The 23,100-nt window shown below is 38.8% G+C and overlaps 1 protein-coding gene across 3 annotated transcripts; it reads right to left on the reverse strand.

The window, feature by feature from the left end:
- Positions 1 to 1,507: 1,507 nt before the first annotated feature.
- RB195_020531 (uncharacterized protein) lies at positions 1,508 to 19,288 on the reverse strand (the record flags this gene model as incomplete). 3 transcript variants are annotated; one of them, XM_064188879.1, is made up of 32 exons in its annotated part: positions 1,508 to 1,690; positions 2,184 to 2,333; positions 2,410 to 2,488; positions 2,563 to 2,648; positions 2,781 to 2,879; positions 2,947 to 3,060; positions 3,366 to 3,443; positions 3,692 to 3,820; positions 3,874 to 4,062; positions 4,513 to 4,654; positions 4,711 to 4,856; positions 5,019 to 5,148; positions 5,297 to 5,403; positions 5,461 to 5,574; positions 7,355 to 7,432; positions 7,495 to 7,611; positions 7,675 to 7,866; positions 8,696 to 8,857; positions 8,913 to 9,053; positions 9,121 to 9,274; positions 12,500 to 12,597; positions 12,648 to 12,922; positions 12,983 to 13,123; positions 15,542 to 15,589; positions 15,638 to 15,698; positions 15,765 to 15,855; positions 18,171 to 18,249; positions 18,524 to 18,567; positions 18,653 to 18,788; positions 18,860 to 18,928; positions 19,023 to 19,083; positions 19,208 to 19,288. In XM_064188879.1, 32 exons carry the CDS (start codon positions 19,286 to 19,288, stop codon positions 1,508 to 1,510), a joined length of 3,774 nt encoding a protein of 1,257 aa, XP_064044759.1. The 3 variants fall into 3 exon arrangements, with proteins under 3 accessions (XP_064044759.1, XP_064044760.1, XP_064044761.1); XM_064188880.1 differs by having other exon boundaries at positions 18,473 to 18,567; XM_064188878.1 differs by lacking the exons at positions 19,023 to 19,083; positions 19,208 to 19,288 and having other exon boundaries at positions 15,542 to 15,698; positions 18,473 to 18,567; positions 18,860 to 18,911.
- Positions 19,289 to 23,100: the final 3,812 nt, after the last annotated feature.

The raw sequence follows: 23,100 nt of genomic DNA on the forward strand, positions 1-23,100 counted from the left end.
CATATCACTGTGTACAAGGAAGAAGAACAATTTGTGCCGAATTTTTTATATTAAATCTATGCTAACGAAGAAAACAGAATGGTTAGTAAATAGGAAAAACGCTTCGGGATGTGTTAATTCCTGCGAACTGCCTTCATGTAACAATTACACGCACGACAACCGTTTACATGGATGATGACGTAGGCGGGACTTTACTTCCATTACATCCAAAAAACGTATGAATGCCTCTTTAGTCATCAGCTACGAGGTTCGTCGTTCCATGCAAAAAATAGAATATCAAGGCGGACGTTGACGGACGCCGTCAACCCGTCAACGTCACGAGGCATCTCTAGGAAAGATTATTATCATGATCATGAATCAAACAATGCGTGATTTCACCAATTAATTAATATCAATCAATCAATCAATGAACGAAGGATGAACGAAATTGAAAATAATAGACATAAAAAAAGGAAAAGGACCCATCGAGAATTACCACACTCAATACGTAAGAGCTACGGTATATGATGAATATATGAAACAATTGCATACCTAGTCAACAACAACAGGGTTTCTTCTGGCGAATTAATATTCATAATTCGATCGTAACGAGTATATAATAATTCGTTTACACTACAGTAACTACCCAGCTGTTTTCGATGGGCCGCCAGGACACCAACCAACACTTTAGAAAAGCATGAAGGAGCTTGGATACGACCACTGACAAACCGGACATGTATACGGGTGGTAAGATGCGAGCGGGCGAGCGACGAAAAAAAAAGCAGCAGAAAAGCAGCACACACGCACATTATACAAGGAAAAATTGTAAACAACAAACAAACGAAGAACCATCGCAATCATAACATAATCATAATAATCATAATGTCGTATAGAACTCTAGATAACTCTAGATGAAGCGAAAACGCATCAACAACAGGTGTATGTATGTATTGTAGCAGTTAGAGTGTATCAAATATATAGATAGACATACCCCAGCAGCAAAACAGCAACAATTCTATGATTAGGCCTGTGTGCTTCGTGTGTATATATGGAAGAACGCGACAAGCAAGCATGAAAGTGAAACATATCAGGGGAGCAATTCATTTGAAGACGATTATAAGAAGAACCGACGGCCTAGCAGATAGGAGCGTATTTGACTAGCAAAACACCTGCAGCACGGCGAACCACAGTAATCTTGGGACAACGAAGGAGAATTAAAATAATTTGGCAAAATTTGGAGAGTAGAATTGACGTGAATTTTGTCAATTAAACCTAACAATGACTACATAAAACATGATAGTGCAGATATGAAATGAACCATAATAAAACGGACATATCATATCAAATACAGTGGAACGATGAACAATGTGAGCGAAGGGAAATTGTGCATGCAGCTATTAGGCAGCAGCCAGCGCTGCTTGCACAAGTACAACCAGCTTTATGTTGAGTAGAAAGGCGTATTTCGCTTCATTCTAATGAACAAACAAAAAAGAAAAAGAAAAACAATCACATTTAACACACGCACTGGTTAATGATGATGTAACACCGCGTACAGGTCTTCGAATCCAGGCACTTCGGGTCGGCACGCCCGTAATGCATTATCCAACTTAACCCGATCGATATTTTGGAGGGATGGCAAAACCTCATCCTGATACACAAACGAAGACATCGTCGCGTGATCGTGTGCATCTACTTTTGCGTTCATCTCCGTCTACAAGAGCACAAATTGTTTTCTTGAAAATTAAGAAGAAAAGTTAATGATAGATGTTGGGGTTTAGATTTATGGTTTTTTTTTTAAATATCGCTTTCATTAGTTCTGGCAGCGAGCCTTTTTAGAGTTGTAATACAAAATAAGCAGCGGTTTGTGAAGACTGATGTCCTATACCAATCAAGTCGCAAGGATTAACTGCCAAAAAGTTACATAGAAGATAAAATCGAAAAAAAAATGTCATAACGGTAAAGATTTAGAAATTTTATGCTAGACGACTTCATAAAGAGATTTATAGGACATTTGGACGTTTCCAAGAAATGAAAGAAAAGTATTTCAAAGATGTAAATCACATCAAAATGCTTCCACAATTAGAAGCTTCCGAAATCCAACCGAACAAAAACAAAATGTGTAAAGCAAGCAGATTTGCCTGTCGAAAAATGTATGATCTTATAGAACCATTTAAAAAAGTCACATTCTCTGAAATTAAACTAACCATTCGTCTCAATGAAATAACCAGCAGCTCAAATGACTTGTCTTTTCGGTCATCTTTTGAAGCTTCTATGAACACATTCGTGAAATCCTTGAAGGACGGTCGAGAGCCAGACGTTAAATTGGGATCACAGTACACAGCGTTTACCAGCAGCTAAACAATGAAGGTATAAGAAAAAATCTGTAAAAAAAAAAGCAAATGAGAAATCAATGGATAAATAAGTAATTACATCGGCTAATTTGCACCAGATGTCAGGAATATCCATCCACATCTCAGCCTCGACAGCCAATGCGCAGTATCGTGCCATTCTGCAATCGGAAGCATAAGATATTCCAGAAAAGGTGATAAAATTGCAAAGTAATGTAGCGAAATTGTAACAAACCCTGCCAAAGCCTCCTGTTTTGTCTCAGGAGTCTGCAACGCAAGGCATAACATGTGTCCAAGTTTAGGAAGTTGCGGTTTCCGGACCTTGAAAGATTATGGTAAATAATTCACGCAAAAGAAATATCAAGTTCCGGTGAACTAGTATATTTTAAAAAAATATAAAAGCTTGTATTTCCGCAAAAGAAAGTAGTCGAATAAGGAGTTGGTACAACTTACCTTTTCGACGGCATATTCCGTAAACCGGTAGAACACTTCGTTAACACTTGGACATCCGTACTTTTCACTGTTTACTATTTTAGTGATGTCTTCCACGCACTGTAATATAATGGAACTTATTTGTTTCAGCTGCATTTTCCCTTTAAAAAGGATGATAATGACAAACCTCCTCAAGTTTCATATCCCCTTCGTCATAACTTTCCAAAACAGCGCCAACCTCTTTACCGATCTTTTGATATTTCTCTTCGCGCAAAGCTTTCACCTCTTCGGAGTCTGTCTCCTGGAAAAAACAGAGCAGTAATAATAGAAATTTTAGTTGTTTGTAGTTTAGCTAGATCTGTTATGAATAGAAAAAAGTACTCGGCGGTAATCACAAATATTTCTAGAAAGACTAAAATTAATTGCTACAAAGTAACCCATTGTGGAAAGAAGAGTTGCACAGGCATTTGTAAATTTTGATTTCAAACGTATTTCTCAAACTTGAGACACTCAAAAGTAATAATAATAAGCATATTTTTTTAGCATAATTTGAATTTTGTAACGCACGATTTGGAAATTAAGAAGTATTAAACGCGAGAAACCCACCGGTGTAGACTCAGTTTTCCCGGAACATATCGTTTTAGCAGCTGCTAATGAGGCTGCTCGCTCATCTACGCCGGAGTTCTGAAGAAAGAGAATTCATAGGGAACCAAAACATTACTTTTTTCATATTATATTCTTCAGTGGATGTACTCCAGAACCAATAAGGTTAGTTTGATCACAAGAAAGTTTAGAACCTTCGAAGTGACACAAGGAAAGGATAACAAATATAAGGTGGATATTTGTGGAGAAGGTGCAAAAGGTGGTCTGAGGATACCACTCACTGCGTAAACTAAATATTATCCAATAACCAACACTTTTAAGATACCAACCTTTCGTTGCGCTTCTTCTCGTCCAGGCTTTTGCCAACCAGCCTTTGCCGTTTCTGTGGTGGAGGAGTTGCCACCACCACCTGATCCTTGATGCCATGTTTTTCTAGCACCTCCTAATGAGTTGTCACCCTAAAAATGAAAAACACTAGGTTCATCTCTAGAACTAATAACACTACGCTTACCTTTAATAACAAACTAACACTCTTCGGTTGAACACTCGATGGGGTCTGTTTGGCTTTCGACGCTGCAATAGACCGTCGATCTCCTCCTTTCGCTCCGCCTCCAAATCTATTGTCAAGAGAATTTCGAGCGACAGGTGGATTTCGACCGTGTTGTGAAGTGCTTCCTCCCGTTCGCAATTTTCTATCATACTAAAAAAAAAAGCAGGTCAGTTAGATACAATCAGAAATAGAAGTTCACGCAAACAAACAAAACAATCCAACTGTTAATTAGATTATACTCGAGAAAGATAATGTTGAAGAAAAAAAAAACTACAGTAGCGATGGGAATATAAAAGGGTAGGAAAAATTATTTGGATGTGCGAGTGCGCTTATACTAACCATGAACTCATATATTCATAGCTGTTGCATGCTATGAATATATGTGTTCATGGTTAGTGTAAGCGAAAAATCCCCTACATTCCAGGTAAATTTGCAGGAAAAAAGACTAGGAAAGTTGAGGTAGCCCTTTCGTAAAAGGATATATAACAAAGAATATAGGAATCTAAGGAGAAATTTTGTCAAACCGTTAGAAACAAAAGTTAGAAAAGACATGAATTCTTAGGACAATTTACGTCCAAAATCATTGAGGAAAAATCTAACCTGATCCCGTTGCAGTTGGTTCTCCATCTGCTCTCTCTTGATTTCATTATGAATCTCGGCGATCTTCTTCGGTCCCTGGTCAACACCTTTCCGGGGTATCCACCGATTTTGTCGTAGTTCAATAACATTCATTATCATAAACCTGAGAAAGTGAGCATAAATTTCTGGAAGGAAACTCAAAAAACCATTATAATCTACCTAATTTTGTTAGTGCACATTCCTGATATACATTCAAGATGTTTCAACGTTTGGTCGAGGTACTCCTTTCCGTTAAATTCCGGAGTAGACATATCGAGTTGCTTTCCAAGACTTTCAATCAGTTGAATAGCGCATTGGAGAGATTCCTAAATGGTCTTCTTGTCTTTTCCCTCATTTGTTTTAAGAAAAAAAAAACTAAAAATAAAAATGAAATAAATTCATTTGGAACAATAAATATACTTAAAAAAAAGTTTTAGAAAAGGGATTTTTTTTTTTTGAAAAGAGGACGATAATACAAAAAAGGTTACCTCATCGAATGGAGGCTCGGGAAGCTTTCCTGTGTCAGGATTTCGGTGTGAGTGCTTGATCAAGTCAAACAAACACCATTGCACGATCTTTGTTGATAAAAGAGATTGGCGGTACAATTGTCCGATGAACCTATAGATATCAACTTAGGAAGAAAGTAAAGGAAACTAGCGACTGAAGTAAATGCCATTTAAACTAAGAAAGCAGCTCTGACGAAGAATTTTTGGCACGTACACAAAAAAAAAAAATCCTTCTCAACTCTTAAAAACAATGAACATACGTAATATTTCCAAACTTTCTCCGCCGGAATTTGTTATCGGCCTCTTGCAAATCAAGCTGCATTTGGAGCTTCTTCTTTGGATCCTCTTCATCATCGATTGCTTTCACCTGAGCAGAAAACTCAATCTCCAAAAAAATATGCATCTAAATGAAATTTTTCGCTACCTTCACATTTCGCTCCTCTTCCCATGTCTTGTTAACGAACGTTTCCTGAGCTCGATTGAGAAGTGCATTACGACATAATGAAAGCTTTGAATTTTCTTTAAGCTCTTTGTCAACCTGAAAAGCTCACAGTCGATCTAGTGAAATGAAAAGACTAGAAAACTACGTGCGCTAACAATTCTTTTTTTTTAGCGAGACACCATCACTGAGCCTCTCAACTAGGAAATTTTTGCACGAAATATATATATATATATATATATATATATATATATATATATATATATATATATATATATATATATATAGGATCTAGTAGACGTAAAAACCTAATTGACGGCATAGAAGTTTTTTTTTTGTGGAACTAAAATATACTACTTCTTATCGAGATTACTATGTTAACACTAAATGATGACTCAAAATATTATTCAACCACGTTTATGTCGAACCATTGATAATCTTAAAGAATTCATAACATTTTCAAATCCCCTCGAAATGAAGTAGTCTGCACTCCCCCTGAGTGAACCTCTTTTCTGAAGAAGCGGGCATAGACAATTCTTATTTCCTTTCTAGCAAAGGGCAGAATTATTGGCGAGTGACGTCAAATCATGAGCTGAAGACCACGTAAAACAGATGTAATGAGATTAAATGCTGTATTTCTGCAATAAATAATTGCGACCTCTCTTGAAGCTCTCTTTGTAGGTGGTTCTACATTTTCATTTATAAAATTATATTTATATATAATTGTCCCTAATTATATCCATAGCGTGGTATACATGATTCTATCGTAAATCTTCAAGCTTAAATTGCCTGTGGGTATCTAAATCTTACTAGACAAATGAGAAACTTAAGTGCTCTGTGGGGAAAAATCGGCTGGATGAGCGCTAAATTCAAAAAAAAAGAGGAATACCAGAAAAATATTGTAAGAAATTTACACTAGGATATTTAGAGAGAACTAGAACTCATTCCAAGAAACACAGTTTTGTACCCTAAGTCCCGCAAGTCCCTGTCATATAGCTTGCATAACCTATGCTCAGAATGCGCGTAATAAAAACACGTAAGCTGAGAACATGACGTATATCGTATCAAATGTGGGTTCAATAAAAAAACACTTTGGGTCTAATGATGATTGCAAACTATTTATTGTGTATTTGTGTACAGACAAACCACGTTGCTGGCTTGTGAGTAAACGACAGTAAAGAAACTGTAAAATATCGTTACCATTTAAAGCATCATTTTGAAGAAAAAAAACTTAAAAAAGGAAAACCCAAGACTTCTTCCACCCATACATGAATTCTTTATAAAGTGGGTTCGAACTCAACTAGTCCCTTTTGGACGAAGATTAGCCAGTTTTTTCCTAAGAAAATGCAGGAAACGATGCAAGAGAACAGTCTTTTTGTCTGTTAGTTCTGCTTCTCCTACAAACGTGTTCTCAACATAAAGCAAGTCCCCAAGACCATATGTTTCACATTTCATATTCAAAAGAAGTAATGACAGAATGATGTCATCCATCTATTCGATACTTACAATTGATTTCACATGTGATTATGAATGAAAGATGTCACAGATAGAGGTGATTTGAAAGGAAAATGACGAACAACTAGATTTTCTTAGTTCTTTCAAAATTCATCAGTAAAAAAAACCAAAGCACATTTTCAATCACTGGATCCCAGCAAACCCCCCAAATCTCTCATAGCACCAAAGTCGTAATGGTACAATGACGCTCTTCTCTTGTTTTTGTTGACTATCCACGTGCAATGCACACCCTCGTCATGTGTTACGTCCGTGTATACAAAGTAATGTGGGCACTTAGGGAACTCAAAGTGATGCAATCCAGTAGCATAATCGCATCTCATAAAGTTATAACAGTTCAATGGAAGCAAAAAGGAAAAGCGTATACCTGTTGTTTGCAAACTTCGGCATAGATTGGACAGAATTTCGGTTCTTCAACGGCTTTATCGAAGATAATATTGATCACCTGAACCGAACTCATCGTTTCTTTCTCGGAGAAAGCCACAGAAAACAAGATAAGACGCATACAGAGGTCAGCTGTTCTTGGCTTGACGAGACATTGTAGGAGAGGAACTCCCTTATCAGTTCGTCCTTTGTAGTCGGAGTAATTTTGTTCATCAAAGATCGAACATTCTTCAGCAACAGCTGAAAATATCAAAAATAAGGGCCAAAACTCATCAGAAATTATAGATTATTCTATGGACTTGCCTTGACCCTGGCTTCCTCCTTCTCCAGATCTTCCGGTCGGATCTTCTCAGCTTTCCATGCATGTTCAGCTTTGTGTAGCGGGATAGCTCGTTCGATATTTCGTTCGATCGATGGCCTAGCCGACGGAGGGAACTTCTTGTTCCCACCGCCTTTGCCACCACGATGGTCGTTATGAGAATATCGACCACCATACTGGAATTTAAAGAAAAAAAATTATGCTCTAATGGTGTAATGTTCTTTGCAGAAATCCCCAAAACAGAAGAGAGTGGAGCTATTTGGAGCAGCATTATCTGCTGAATTAATTCAAACTACAAAGTTTTAGCCGTATCTCCGGTTCAAATGCGAAATCTATCCCTGCCCTGTTTACACAATCATGCATCCACCACACCACACCCTATCAATCACGAACCGATAGCATTCAAGTGAAAAGTCAGCTGCATGACTACCGAGTATTTAGGTTACAATCATATAACAATCGGAAGGAACGGATAGCAGAAAAAAAATAAACAAATAAATAAATAAAGGGAAAACTGTCGGCGTAGAACCTTCTGAACATGATCAAAATGGTGGAAATATGTCATCATCAAATTGTTAGTGAAGATATTACAGATTCCAAACGGCTAATATATTGTTTGCTGATTTTGATCTCCGATCACGAAGAAAGGAACTCGTGAAGAGATTTTTGGATCTTTTCTATATACTGCTATGGAGGCAGATAAGAAAACATTTCTGAACGATCTAGGCTCTGACTCTAGATTGTCATAATGTTCTTTGTAATTCTCTTGTATTTCTTTCCTAACTATCTACGTTTTGCAGAATATGCCATAAACCACGCCAGCACTACGGAGTTATAGTAATCATAACAAAAAACAGGAGTCTTAACAAAATCAGGAATAGTGAATTACTGGTTTTTCTTAAACTTAAGTAAGAGTAGCGCTAAAAATACAAATATCCCTTTTCGACAACATAAAAAAAATAGGAGAGGATTAACTCTTAGGAGAACAGGGAAGAAAAACCGTACCGGCCGGTTCGAGGGTTTGTTCGATTGTCGAGACGGGTTCATCCATGGTGGAATAAAGTTGTGCTGCTTCTTGTTGTCGCTCCCCTTTGGCATCGAATTTAGATCAATGCCTAGTTGAACAATTTTATCATGGCTAAGTGGGCATGGGCATCGTTTGAACTCCTGGAAAAATACAAATATTTCTGTCTTTCAAAAGGTGGTTTCAAAAGATTCCTGCCTTTTCAATATCCCTAACGCAATATAAGAATGCCCTTCCATAGATCAAATTCTCTTTGTCAACTTCGGCTGGATTTGCTTCTAGTAACTGCAGCTGAGCATCGAGTTCAGTTTCACGCAGTCGTCTCCTTTCTTCCTCCTCCTATGCGGAAAAAAAGGTTGGTGAAGAAAAAAAAAACGCTAAAAAAAACCTCTCTCAGACCACTCACCTCAGCTTTACGCCTCTCCTCTTCTTCGGTATCTGGTGTTGGAGCATCCGGTGTGTCAACAGCATCCACTGAAGACTCCTCCGGTTCTATGTCGGCAACAGACGGTTGGTCCGTAGTGACTGTTGTTGCGGATGTGACGGTCTCCGGTGGTGCTCTAAAAGAACACAATAACACATTTGGTATAACTGTTTGGAATACACTTTCAGAACGAATCAATATAAGAACTAACATCTGGAAATATCGTAGCAACCACATGGTGACAGGGACCTAAAGTGCTCAGTCTAACTAGCAGTGTCCATCCAACGGTCACTCACTACACACTAGAGACGCGGATCGCTATGTAATCAATATAGGGGCCGGCGAAAAACTCGTTTCCGCGCAAATTCCTTCAAACCCATGCAGAATGCTGCAGGGACACCCCCTTTCACGGTGTCAAGGTTAACATCAATAATACCTAGCATCTATGACATGACTTGATTCCACATAGCGCCACGGCGACAGAGGTAGCGGGCAGCGGAAAAGTACCTTTAAGAATACGCTCCCGTGGATAGATTCTACGGCCCATGTGTTAGCCAAATAATATGTGAATAGCAGATCGAACTGAAAGGGTTACAATGCAAAAACTGATGAAACACCGTCTCTGGAAAAATGTTTGCGTGGAAAAAAAAGATTCCCTCTCCTCCTACAGGGTGGCACGAATAGGTACGAAATCCGCTTTGTTAGACAGTACACCTCTCAAGACAGCGTTTTTCAAACTTTAAATTAAACCACTCAGTTCAAGGAATTCTTCTACAAGGATTTTACGCACTTATTCATTGGGATGGAGATAACGGATTTTAAGATTCTATATAAGGAAATTACGACAAGCCAAATTTTCAAATGAACTAAGTAAGCAAGACAGACCGATAAAAGAAAAACAACATTATGAAAAACTACAAAAGTGCAGACTCCTACAATACTTCCAGGCTACCATTTCCCTCCTACCAGGGATTCATAAAAGGCTGATGTCTTATGAAATATGCTGATGAAGATGAACATTTAAATTAATCTTTTCTATCCAATTAATTTTTACGCCACAAATCGAAGGCAGTTCCTTGAACGATTGTAGCTCTTTTAGGATTTTAAGAAATTCGCTCAGCTCTTCTCGCATTGAATTCTGCATATGGTAACAAGCAGACCTTTCCAACCGCAAAGTGTTATCAGGTAGTGCAGCCTTATCTGTATGTGCAATTTACGTGCAAATAGACGACAGTGAGCTTGAATCATGGAGACTCAGAACAGTTAGGTAGTAGACAGGTTAACTGCTCAATGTCTACACACCTCAAGCTCATTGGTGACTTTGTATACCAGTGTCCGACATTCATCTTCAGGGATTTTTTGCTACTGAAAGCATATTAGCCCATCCCTTATATTCTTCACAGTTAAAATCCATAACATGCCTGGAGTTTTTTTTTTCCTTGGAGTATTTTGGCTTGAGATGACTCTCTTTGTTAGATGTTTTATAAACAATTGCATGAATGTCATAAAATACGCGATCATCTTTTTTATTTATCAGAAGGGATTTTAACTCGCTAGCAAACTCGAATCTCATGGAATCAAGATGTGTAAACCTTATCAGTGTAATCTCACTTCTCAGAGTCGGATTAAACCCGCAGCGTGTTGGAGCGAACCCAAAATCAGTTGGGTCCCAATTGGATATCTACTCTTAGGAATGAGCTCAGCAAGTATCATTGCTATCGACGAGAAAAATGTCCAACATGACATGAAAACGTTTGTATGGGTTCTTATTATTGTTGTTTATTTGATATTCGAAGCAAAATCCTGTTCAATTTGAAACCTCCAAAATTCCTAACAAGTTCAACTCGGTGTCCTTCTAAGAAAATCGCAACAAGCAAGAATGTGACTGGCACTAAGTGTGGCGTTAAAGCCGACAAGTTGAATCGAATTTCCTGTTCTTCACATTTCATGAGCCCTTAGATTCTTTAATACTCAATAAAAAAAACTTGAAGTTGCATTCCATGAAGTTCACATCAAATGAATATGGTACGAGTTCCATCTCAATGTCAACTTTAATTTGGAAGATCCAAACACGCGTGTAATGCGAAAGTGCAACTCGCCAAATTCCTTTCTTAGGTGGTCTTTCTGCAGTTCATCAGCTTATTTTTCGAATTTTTTTCCTGCCTTTCAGATTAACAAAAAGTATGATGTCGCATATTATGAGATTTATACTATTCTTTGTAACACACATAATAAGAAGAGTCATCTCAATTCAACGTATGCAACTCCAGCAAAAAATCAGTGTGATATTAACTGGGAAGAATACAACGTTTATAAATGGTTCTAGTTAGGAAAAAATAGAACCCAAAAATGATTTTCTAATCATTGATTGCAATTTCCTAATCATATACTTCTTCAAAAAATGTAATTTTGAGCGAAAAACTCCATCGAGAATAATCTCGAAGTAATCGAACCCTAACTTAAACATAGCTGACACGTTTCGCTCAACTCTCCAGCTTCACAGCTAATCTTCCTCCACTTTCACGTTGTTTTGTTCAACTCTAGTCAACTCTTCCAAATGTTTCCGTCCAAACTGGCAAAACTAGTTATGTTTGCTTATTCAAGGCCTCACTGAAGTGTCTTTTAACCTAATGTAATAGGAGCTCACGTCAAAAAGCAGTGGATCCACTCTAGAGAACACTCTTCACTATAACATAAAGTGTGAATCTCCTGCGTGTTCTCACAATCATGGAAAAACTTCGGCTTTCTACTAATCTATGTCGAGGTTGATCTCCTTGTTGGGCAGAAAACAGCATTTCTGCCCTTTATTACATAACACATGTCCTCTTTTCTAGCACGTGGAGTTTTCCTTTTTTACATGACTTTTTTAATTCTAGTTCTTCGGACACTTTAAACACAATTTAAAAAAGCATCTTTAAAAAAAGACGAAAACATAATGCTACTGGCAAAATGTGTGCATTCGGTCCTCTCTGTCAATCCCACGCATCAACGTTATTCACTTAACCTCATCAATGTTGGGGTGGATGCACTATGCTAGCAACTCAAAAAGGTTAATCGCCGATCCGATGCAGGCATGAATGTAATGACTGCCAATAAATCACTGTCAGAACAGTTCAAGGGCTGCATGACGGTGTAAATTTCCTTCAAGACATTCATCACAAACTATCTATTTGCTGGCATTCAGAACAGCTTCAACGTCCCGTAATTCCACCTTATAGCGAGGAGGAACTACTAGATCGTGAATAATTTCATAGAAAGTAACGTAGAGATGTTGATGTAGCTTCTGTTACATATTCAAGCAAATAGTACTTCTTTGAACCAAATCGGATTAGAGAAGAAAACAGAACGTCGAGACACTTACAGCTCGGATTTGGTGCTCTCATCTTCGGGTTCTTCGGTAGGAAGTTCAGGAGTAGCGGCCGCTGATGAATGAGCATTCTCTTCCTCTTCAACTGGTGGCTAAAACACTAGGTTTGACTAAAGAAAATGTAAAGTCATGGTGTCACTACCGTAATCTCCTCTTCTGCTGTCGTGCTAGGTTCCGGATGTTCGGCAGCAGCTTCCGAATCTTCGACGACTACATCTGCTACACTTTCGACGGCGAGTGCAGGCTCATCAGAAGTTGGCTCAGCTTCCTTCTCAGCCGGCTTTGCTTCTGGTGCAGGTTCTTCCGTCGGAGGTTCTGGAACTTCCGGTGTGGGTTCCTTCTCTATAGGTTTTGTTTCTTCTGTAGGGGGTGGTGAACTGGATGCTGCCTCGGCAGGAGGTTCGGGTGGAACTGAATCTAAAAAAAATGGAAATAAAGCGTTTAATAAAAGGATCTGGAAGCCGTACCTAAACTTACTTGATTTTGTTGAAGAGGGAGTTGATGTGGCTGCTGCTGCTGACTCTGCTTGATCCATTTCATTCCGTTCTTGAAGTTGTCGAGTAAATTGCCGCATCACTTCCGACTTCTTTTGTTCAGTTTCATCTATATCCTTCCGCCCTATAAAATGAATGAATTAATAAATTGAATGTATAATGCTCTAAATGAATTCCTAGCGTCGGATACTGATATCGAAACGATCAGACGTTTACTTTACAGCTGCTAGTTCTCGAGAAAAAAAAATTCTCAGAATTGATCTAACCAACGAAACAATAGCGATGTAGACCGTAATGAGATATTTGCAAACATAGACATTATAGACATTACATAGACGAAACTAGTCATACACTTAACATTATTCGGCTAAATTACCAACAAAAAAAACTTGAAAAACAACAAGTCACTCTTGCTCAATTCGATAATATTACAACAAATTTCTGTATTAATTTACTGTAGTCAGAAAGCCACAGCAGAGTGAGATTAATGCCACGACAACTGCTTTTAACACAGTACACAATGACTATAACATATGCTCCTCCGCATGAAACCTTTCGAATAATGTTTAACGCATATTATAAGCATTTGTTCAGTCCTTGTTGTGTAACTTATCGATTTTCTTCGATGTTCCTTGATGTTAAACTAACGAACTGCGAACATTCTTTGAGTCAATACCTTACGACTCATTGATCTTTTCTTTTCAAGTACGATGCTACTTGAAAGATGCATTGAGAGCTTAGTTTCGAAAACGATTTTTTTTCGATACTTCAACCATAGCTATTGCTAAAGTACTTCTATGACGCAATTTTTCTGTGTTTTCCTAAAGCGTCTGGGCCAATCACTTTCAATCTCCAAAATTTTCCAAAAAACTTTTAATCTCCAGAAAAAAATGCAACGTAAGACATGGTCCATTGACGAAGGGGAAATAGACCGAAAGATGATACAAATAACCAATAATAGAAGTGTAATACGTACCTAGTAGTTATGAAACACGAAACCCAGTCAAGATTTCAGCGCAGAGCTTTGTCACGTACAAGAACAATTGTTTTCATTAGTACAGGTCTGACTCATATTTCCTCTTCACTGACATTAACTCACAGAGCAGTGTTAAGAAATAAGACTAGCAAATTCAGTTGTATTTTTAGTTGACACTGTAGCCAAAACAAGATTTCTATAAAACTTCAGTCTATTCTCATACTGCCTAGAGAATACTTCACTTCACCAAAACTGTGTTTTGTTTAGAAAGTCTATCCAGTGCCAGATGGTGCAGTACCAAATCCAACAATTCTTTCGAGAAAAAAAAAGATCCGTTCTAAGATGTACGGAAGAAATGAGCGAATTTCAATTCTACCACGTGAATTCTCACTGGAACTGAACGCATACTTTGGAGTTGCGAGCAACTAATCAAACAAAATGAACTGAAATAAACTTTTGTTTCAGGATTACGTAGCGAGAACTTCCTGAAAAAGAGATCGTATCTTGACACAACGTTTAGAATATCAGTTGGGGCTTAAGAATAAACGGGAAAAAAATGAGTTGAGGCCTAATAGCACATAACTATATAACCAGAGGTATTTCGTTCGTTTAACACCACAATCAGATGAAATTGGCAAAAATGTCACAACAGGGTAACCTCTTAACTTTAATACTTATGTGCTCCATTACCACTTTCGTTTTAAAATGAACGTGAGGCAGAGGGATAACCAATGAGAGACAATCGTCCTAAGCAGCGCTCTTTCCCAGGAAGTGAAGCAAAAAAGTTAAACCCTGACAGAAACCCGAAGTGGCATTCAACGACTTCCACCGATATCAGTATCAAGTAATATTTACGTCATCCACCTACGACTGAGTTTAGCCAAAATGATGTTAACAATATTATCTGATATATTTACACCCTAAAAAATACGTAATCAAAAGCATTAATAAAACTTTTGCTCAGATCACAAGGAGTCAGTTACTGGTGTTCTGAAAAAACATTACTATCAGTTGAACATTTTTATCGATTATTATGTTTGCGCAGTAATATGAACTAATCCAAGAAGAAAAAGATCTTTCGAGACACATCCTCAGATTTCTCCCTGGGAGAAAATGAGGAATCCATTTTTGAAAAGTGGTAGATGATTTTGTTGAGGTACAAATCCATTTTTTTATAAATATTCAAGTACTGGGCTTCTACGGGACAAAGAATGCCTGAATAGTACAAACTAGAGTTTATTCCTAAAAAAAAAACATACTGTTCTACGATCAGCAATTTGAGAAAGCTAATAAATTTCCATGTCCCGCTCCCTCTACATAGGAGCTCCACGATGTTAATCCTGATAGTTTCGCAATGATACTAACAGTCAATAGATTAGTCATTAATATAGGATAAGAAACAATGTGTTTTTGTTGAATAGAAGATTAGCACAACTTAGGTGAGCTTCCTTCCAAAAAAAATTATTACCGTCTCTTACTTGTATTGTATTCGTACAACTAGACTTTATTAGGTAACGAAAAAAAGTACTTGAATTAATTGTACAAAAAGCAAAGAATCAAACGAACCTTTCGTATCATCCTTTTTCGCTTCTGATGCTGCATCAGCACGTGCACCTAAGTCAACTTCTTCTAACGTGTTCGGATCCTGTATAGTCAAAATACTTTTATTCCGTTGTTGCTGTATTTGCTGTGGTGGAGCTTGCATAGGTATTGGTGCTGGATGCTGAAATACAGCTAATCCTTCAGCTATCAGAAAACCTAATAGTAGCAACTAAAATTGCACACGAACCGTTATTTGTTGACCCATATACATTGTGCTCATTGTTGCTGCATGTGGATCATAATCCATTCCAGGTTGTCGATATTGTGGCCCAGGAAAACTGAAACGGAATTAATGATTTAAGACAACCGAACGTACGAGAATGTACACTGCCAGATCTCAATGTTGATATCGTCGAAACAAAAGCAGTACTTTTTATAACACGAGACCGGGCACCTGTATGCAATTAAATCGAGCCGCCCGGAGGCAAACAGCATTTGTTCACAGCTGAGAATCAATAAAGCTCCTAGCAAAAACGAAAGGGTTGAGATTTCTGGGAACGGCGTACACAATGAAGAAAGGGCAAGAAACAAGAGAAACCTGTGAGCAGGAATTGCCGCCGAGATAACGGTTACACAGGAAACAAGAGCTTCGAGAGGGTTAAGCCAATAGCGTGTAAGCTGAATAATCGCTCACAAAATTTCTTGACCTTCACACGACAAATGATAGTGCTAGTACTCTGCCGCACTTTCGAGGTCACAAAGATTAATGGATACATTTACATGTACACAGCCGATAGACCGATGCAGGTGATGCGAGACAAAAAAAAATCTGCCTAGCACGAAGTAAGCAACAAATGTCAGGTGTATATTGCATTCTGCACAAATTCCTTGAGGAAACAGCGAGCATTCCTCGATGTGCCATTCAAAAGAGAGCCAATTTTGAAAATGACATGACAGTGAAATGGTATCTGGGAAACGTTATCCACCAACAGGCGTGTGCACTTTTTTCCCGTTTTGGTTCCTAAATGACATACACATAACGCAGCCAAAGTTGAAAAGCATACACGCACAGCTTTACGCGCGAATCCTCATTAATCTATTCAATCTATATAACGAGAAAATTACGAGTATAGCACCACACTATTCACAAAAGTTGTGGATCGATTTGCAGTTGAGCCGCTACAACTGTCAAAGATTTAGAAGGATTTCCAAAAAACGCGGGCTACCTCGGTGTTTCACAGAAAGTACAGTATGATAAATAAATAAATATATATGCATATTTTTCAAGTAAAGAGCAGGAGCGACCCATCACAACAAAAACGTAGAATTATTAAATAAATGTAGGCACGTCTAAGTCGCAAAAAAATAGCACAGCTTATGCAACAAGGTCTAGAAAATCTTGCCATCTTTTTCGGGGGAACATAAAGAAATTCCACCTACACGACTCTTTCAGAGGAAAAAATTATATCTAGAACTTGAAATATGATGAAGAACCGCAATGTTGCAGTGCGTCTACAAATTATTGGGCTAGAAGTGCATCAGTCAACAAAGAGAAGCACATACGAGAATGAGTTCATTCAATACCACTGGTATGCGAAAGCATAGAATTGATTGACACCACTGAGTTGGATTTGCTTCACCTAACACGGCATGATGTACTCAACAAAAATGTATTCCGTTCAAAAGTTATAAAAAAGTATGCAGGATATCTGTAAAATATCTATATATGTGAAACCGGTCAGAGTTTGTTTGTACACATAACTAAACTATTGATTGATGCCGACAAGGTTCTAGAAATTCCCTTGTCGCCAATTTACACGACAAAGGAGAACTGACATCAATGAAGTCCAATTAATGTTCTTTCAGCAAAGCTCTGTAGCACTCTCCAGCGCCGTTTCCTCTGTTTTCTAAATTCACCAATCTATTATTTTAGACTTTGAAGAAAATAAAATTCCTCCTATAAACAGGGATACAATAAATTACACTTAAACACGTTAACATTAATTGTGTAAAAATTTAACGCCAGCACTACGCCTTGATTAGTGTAAAGTTATGCTGTGGCCGGTTTTCTTGAATTGGGGAATGCATAGCAAAAACAAGTAGCTGGAAAGTCGCAAGGACTATTTAAAGAGAACCAAAGGCTCTACAACTTACTTTTATGGAAAAACAGTAACCTAACTTCAGAGAACGATACAGAAAGATTTCACGGCTAATATAATTAATGATACCTAATGACAACAATCTTACTATCTACCAGTCCCGATTCAAAATTAATGGTACGACATGGAACCGCAAAAATTTACCGGCAAACATGACTGAAGAACTCAACGTAACGAAATGAGTTCTGTACTAATCTCAACCCTTACGAAACAATATTGAACATGAAAACAAAATTATCTTCAAAAGGTTAGCTGGCAGTCTGCTCTGAACGTCACGAGCTGCTGGCTCCTCACCCACAACAGATCCAGGTCAATCACAACAAATATCATTCCCAACCACAGCACCTTATCCTTTAAATGATGAGTGGTAAGTCAACGAACTGCTAGAAGATGCGACATGATATATAGAAACTTGGTAAATAACAGAAAAAATGATCCATGGAAGTTTGTGAATTGTTAGTGATTGTAACATGAAGTAAAGAAATAGTACTTACAACTGTTGTTGTTGTACGTACATCTGCTGCGGTTGGTAGTACTGTTGTGGTGGTTGGGCTCGCATGTGTGTTGGCGGAGCTAAGAAAGGCAAGATGAACATCGAGGCGATGAAACTCACTGGGGTGTGAGAACCGCAAACACTCAAATCAGGCGGGTCTTTTCGTTGCCTGCCCTGTTACTGTTACGTTATCGATCGACCACAACACAACATCTAGTGAATTTGATCTACCAGTCAAAAAGCAGAAAGAAAAGCAAATCAGTCAAACAGTGAGAAATATGGGTTGGGGTTTGTTAATCTGACCATTGCCTGGCCTCGCCACGTAATGGCCGCCGTGCTGCAGAAACGACATACCGTATCCCATCGGATGTATCGTTGTGCCCACCGGTAAACACATTCTAGAAGAAGAAAATGTATATTAGACAGTTGATAAAAGAAATAAAGATAAAATCCTAGAAATTGAAAACAACTGATGCGACATACGTGGGACTTGTCATATCGTATTCTTGTTGTGGCGCTGGAATATTCTGAATAGTAGGGGTAGCAAAAGAGGGCTGAGGTGCGCCCATCGGCATTGAAGCAGCACCAGCATGGTGCGAAGCGCCAACATTCAAAGCATCTATACAAGAAAAACATGAGGAAAATTCCAGAGGTTCAACTACAAAAAAAGGAAACAAGAACGTAACATACCTTGAGTGTACGGCTTCGACTTACCCCGTTCTCTGGATATAGCACTTGACATAATATAAGTTTGAGAAACTGAAACATAAACAAATGAATGAAACACCACCGCTAATAATTCCATTAATCATTGCAATCGATGAACGAAACTAGGAAAAAAAATTCGACGGGCCTAAATCGAACAAGCATCGCGTTGACGGAATTGCGCTAAAATCGAACTCAATTGATCCGTTCTTGAAAAATGAACTTCAGACAACAATTCCACGACATAGAATGCGTATAAGAACAGATCAAAGCGATCATAACACTACGGTAAAGGAATCAATACTCGAAATTCAGGGCAGATTTTTTGCCGACCGGTCCCGTACGGAAGACGGTGGTGAATTTCTCGGCTCCGTGCCAACGGCCTCTCATCGCATCCGACAACTCGTACAACATGATTGCTTGAGTGACGATTTCGAAGATTTTTCTTTTCTTATTTCATCATGGTCCCGTGTGTTACGCTTCGATGCAAACACGAATATTCTTTCTAGTTAAGGATTTTGATGTAATCCATCACTATCTTCGATTATATCCGGCTGTGTTTTGTTGTATGTTGACGAGTTTTCTCATTTCTCATCAGTTTCGGTAGTTCCTTATTCCATCATTTCAAATCGCAGAGCAGTTTGATTCATTGCGAGTTACTGTACTGTGGGTGACTGGCTAAGGGACTTCTTTGCGATGTTGCGTGCTCGTTTACTCATTAATTCGTGGAGAAATATGGTAGTTAACGAATGGCCACCGGGATGTCCTTCCTCGAATGAATAGATGGGAAAATAAGTCTTGGAAGCGGCGTGTTAATGATTTGTTGCCGTAGTAAACATATGGTTATTCTTTAAAAAAAAGGATGGTGGTTAAAGAAAAAGCGGTAAGTTAAGATGGTTGGATAAATGTAATTGGATTGGATTCGCGCAGGATTTTCATCATTTTCTACTTAAACAGTACAGGACCCATTCTTTAGAACAAAGTACCTCCTTTGGAAAAAATTATGGTGGGAATGTGGAGGTGTTAGAAGTCACCCAACATTTTCCGGAAATAAAATTCCGTTGAAGTGTCGTCACCAATGTCACATTTCAGATAACGGCTATGCCTTTGCGGAAAAGTGTTCAATAGCCGACTCGGAAACTAATAGAGCTATGAAAAACACGATTTTTGGGATGGAATGGCTTAGGGATAAAGGATGAAGTGTCTGGCGTTAATCAATCCGCTTGGGATGCGCCACCACGTTCGCTTCAATTCAGAATCGTTTGAGGTTTACGAACGTGAATGTGACTGGCCTATACAATGAGTTGCGGGGGCGAGCCGATGAGTCAAGTCAGTGTTTTTATCTTCCCAAACAAGTCTGGTACCAATTTATCGACTTCGAAGGGATGAAAGGCTCGAAATGAGCACTAGGGCGGATTCAAACTTCGATCGATCGTGCAGGAAGCGGAACCTCTAACCGCTACACTACACCCGCCCTTTGTACGAAGATATATCCGCACCAAAAGAATTAGGATTTGTGGACGTGCCTGAGTACGAGGAACATACAAACACAAAACAATGACCTATGGATGCGTGTGGATTGAATTAGATAGGCCTAACTGGAACTTATATTTCTGTGAGAAGCTAGAAAAACAACATACTAGTGTTTACGCTACACCCACCCTACGGGTTATGTCTGGAGTTTCCCGAAAAGGAAAAGACGCTAATACTCAGTAGCTAATTATGCTAGTTTTTAGTTGAGCAAGCAGATGAAGAATGAGAGGAGAGCTGACAGTTGAGGATAGAAGTTACGGATAAAGATGAAGGTAAGTAACACATGCATGGTTATAGATGAAGCGGAATTAGAGGAACTGTGGACATTACGAAACACATCTACAAATATGAGGTGATTGACGAATACTATCTAGTACGGAATCATTTTACTCATGCGAAGTTTTCTAGCTGATGTTTTTAATTTGTCACCTTTGTCGCTTATGCCAAAGTTTTAGTGAGGAGAACTGTGTTTTCCTCTGCCATTTCGAAAGTATTAGCCGAATAGGACTGGAACAAATTAAAATTTTTGGTTTTGTACCTTTAAGTGTGCATGTTCGTAAATTCTAATATTGTCTAAAACTAAAACATCCATTTAACGCCCGGCATTACATTATTGTTCTCCGAAGCAGGTCGTTGTTAAAGTTAAGCAAAAAAGAAGTGTGAAGAATTGCAGTTTTAAAGGTTAACATCAATCTTCATGAAATTGTATGCGTCTCGTAACCGAATCACTTGAATAGTGTAACAAAACGGACGGGGAAAGTGTAATCATATGCATATGAGAAAAAAAATACATGAACGAAGCAGTTAATAATGAAAACAGAAGAAATGGTAAACAAAAAACCAGAATAACAGCAAGATAGCAATAAACGAAAAAGTAAGAAGTTCTAATCGTATCAGTGCGGAATAAGACTTTATGAGATGGGGTTAGCTAATCAAAACTGTGGTAGTACGAGAGTACAGGTTGACCCAAGCCGAGCGTTCTCTATCGCATCTGCTTTATTGATCCCTCAAGGAATATTTACAGGGCATCTTAACCGTTAATTAGTACTACAAGCAATTTTTACCCCATAGACAGCCGTATAAATTATCCCAAAGCCAAAATCGGTCAGACCGCATAGGAATCAAGTAAAGCGGGGTGCAGGTGGGGAGAGAGACGAAGAGAGTGATGAGCCCTTTAGGAAATCTTAATCTAAGAAGTGAACGTTTATTGGTTAAAATTTCACTCAAATATCATTTTAAACGGGAGATGTACTATCGGTCAGTCCAGAACAGAAGATGAGGGTGTGGGGAGGAGGTGCGATTATTCGGTTCCATCTTCTGTAGTCGGGTCAAAACGACAAGAAGCGGCGCGGTGAAGCTAACGGCTGTGCTAGAGGTAGGATTAGCAGAGGTCCTCTTTCGATGTTAACCGCTACCCGCACCGTACCGCTTCGAGCGCAGTCGCGTACGCAACTGCACAGAGCTCCATGTCGTTTTGACCCGACTATGGTATCTGTCCATCAAAGACAGAAGACGAGGTGCGACGAGAAGGTGGGATTCTTCAGTTTCATATTCTATTCTATATGTGGAGAAGAATAGTTGAAAATGTCTAACTGCTCAATGGAGGGTATATTTTGGTCGAAACGCCATCAAGCGCGGACAGTTGCGTAGGCGGCTGCGCTCGAAGCGGCGCGGTGAAGCGCAACGGTTGGGGTCGTGTGACGGTCCTCGCTACTGCCACCAATCTCCGCAGTTCGCCACGGTCCCACATCGATTCCAACCGCTGTCTCCACCGCACCGCTTCGAGCGCAGGCGCTTATGCAACTCTCCGTGCTTCATGTCTTTTTGACCCGACTATATGTCAGGAAGAAATTGTAGAATTTATTGGAGTACTAATATAATGCTACTAACTTCCATGGATATTACATGATTATTACATATTTATACGTTTGTCCATACAACCTAAATAGCACAGTTATAACAAAAGAGTAGTAATATTTAGTACTACTACTCTATTCTTGTCATTGTGCACAGATAAAAGATGTGGTTGTAGAGAGGAAATGGATAGAAATCTATCCATTCCCTACTTCAAAATTATTGTTTGGAATAATCGCAAATACCGTATTCTCACCATGAGAAATGTTATTTTTCTGCTTTAAAAAACACTTCCTTGCTGCATGTAATTATATCGGTACGGAAATGTCACCTTGGCAAGAAATATGGCTACTGTACAGAACGTGAGAACGCCAGTTACGCAGATTTGTTCATCTTGGTCCGTTTTCTCTGTCCATGATGAACTTCACCTCCCTACCTCTCCCCTCCTGAGCGAGACACACTGCACGATAACCCACCGAATCCCATTTTCTTTCCTGTTTTTCTTCGTTTTCGCTTCAAAGAATAGTTTTTTGCTCTCTCCCTCCCCCCTCCCTTATTCACGTCATGCTAGCCGGTTTTTCACAAAGTGCACATAGAAGCTGTCTCCTTGTACTGTAATGTAGTGTAATTGACGTAAACGGTGTCGCATACACGCTGCGCGACTCGAACCTGTGTTGCGACCGCTCGGTACCACAGAAATCATGTCGTCTCCATGTTAAGGTCCGAGGAGAAAGACGTCCATTTAAGACTTTTTAGAATGTGCTTCAACGGACTATTAATGTCCAAATCGTTGTGAAAATATCAATAATAATCAGAAACACTTCAGGAGAAGACAATTC

Source organism: Necator americanus, chromosome II (assembly GCF_031761385.1).
Source record: "Necator americanus strain Aroian chromosome II, whole genome shotgun sequence".
Lineage (NCBI taxonomy): Eukaryota > Metazoa > Nematoda > Chromadorea > Rhabditida > Ancylostomatidae > Necator > Necator americanus.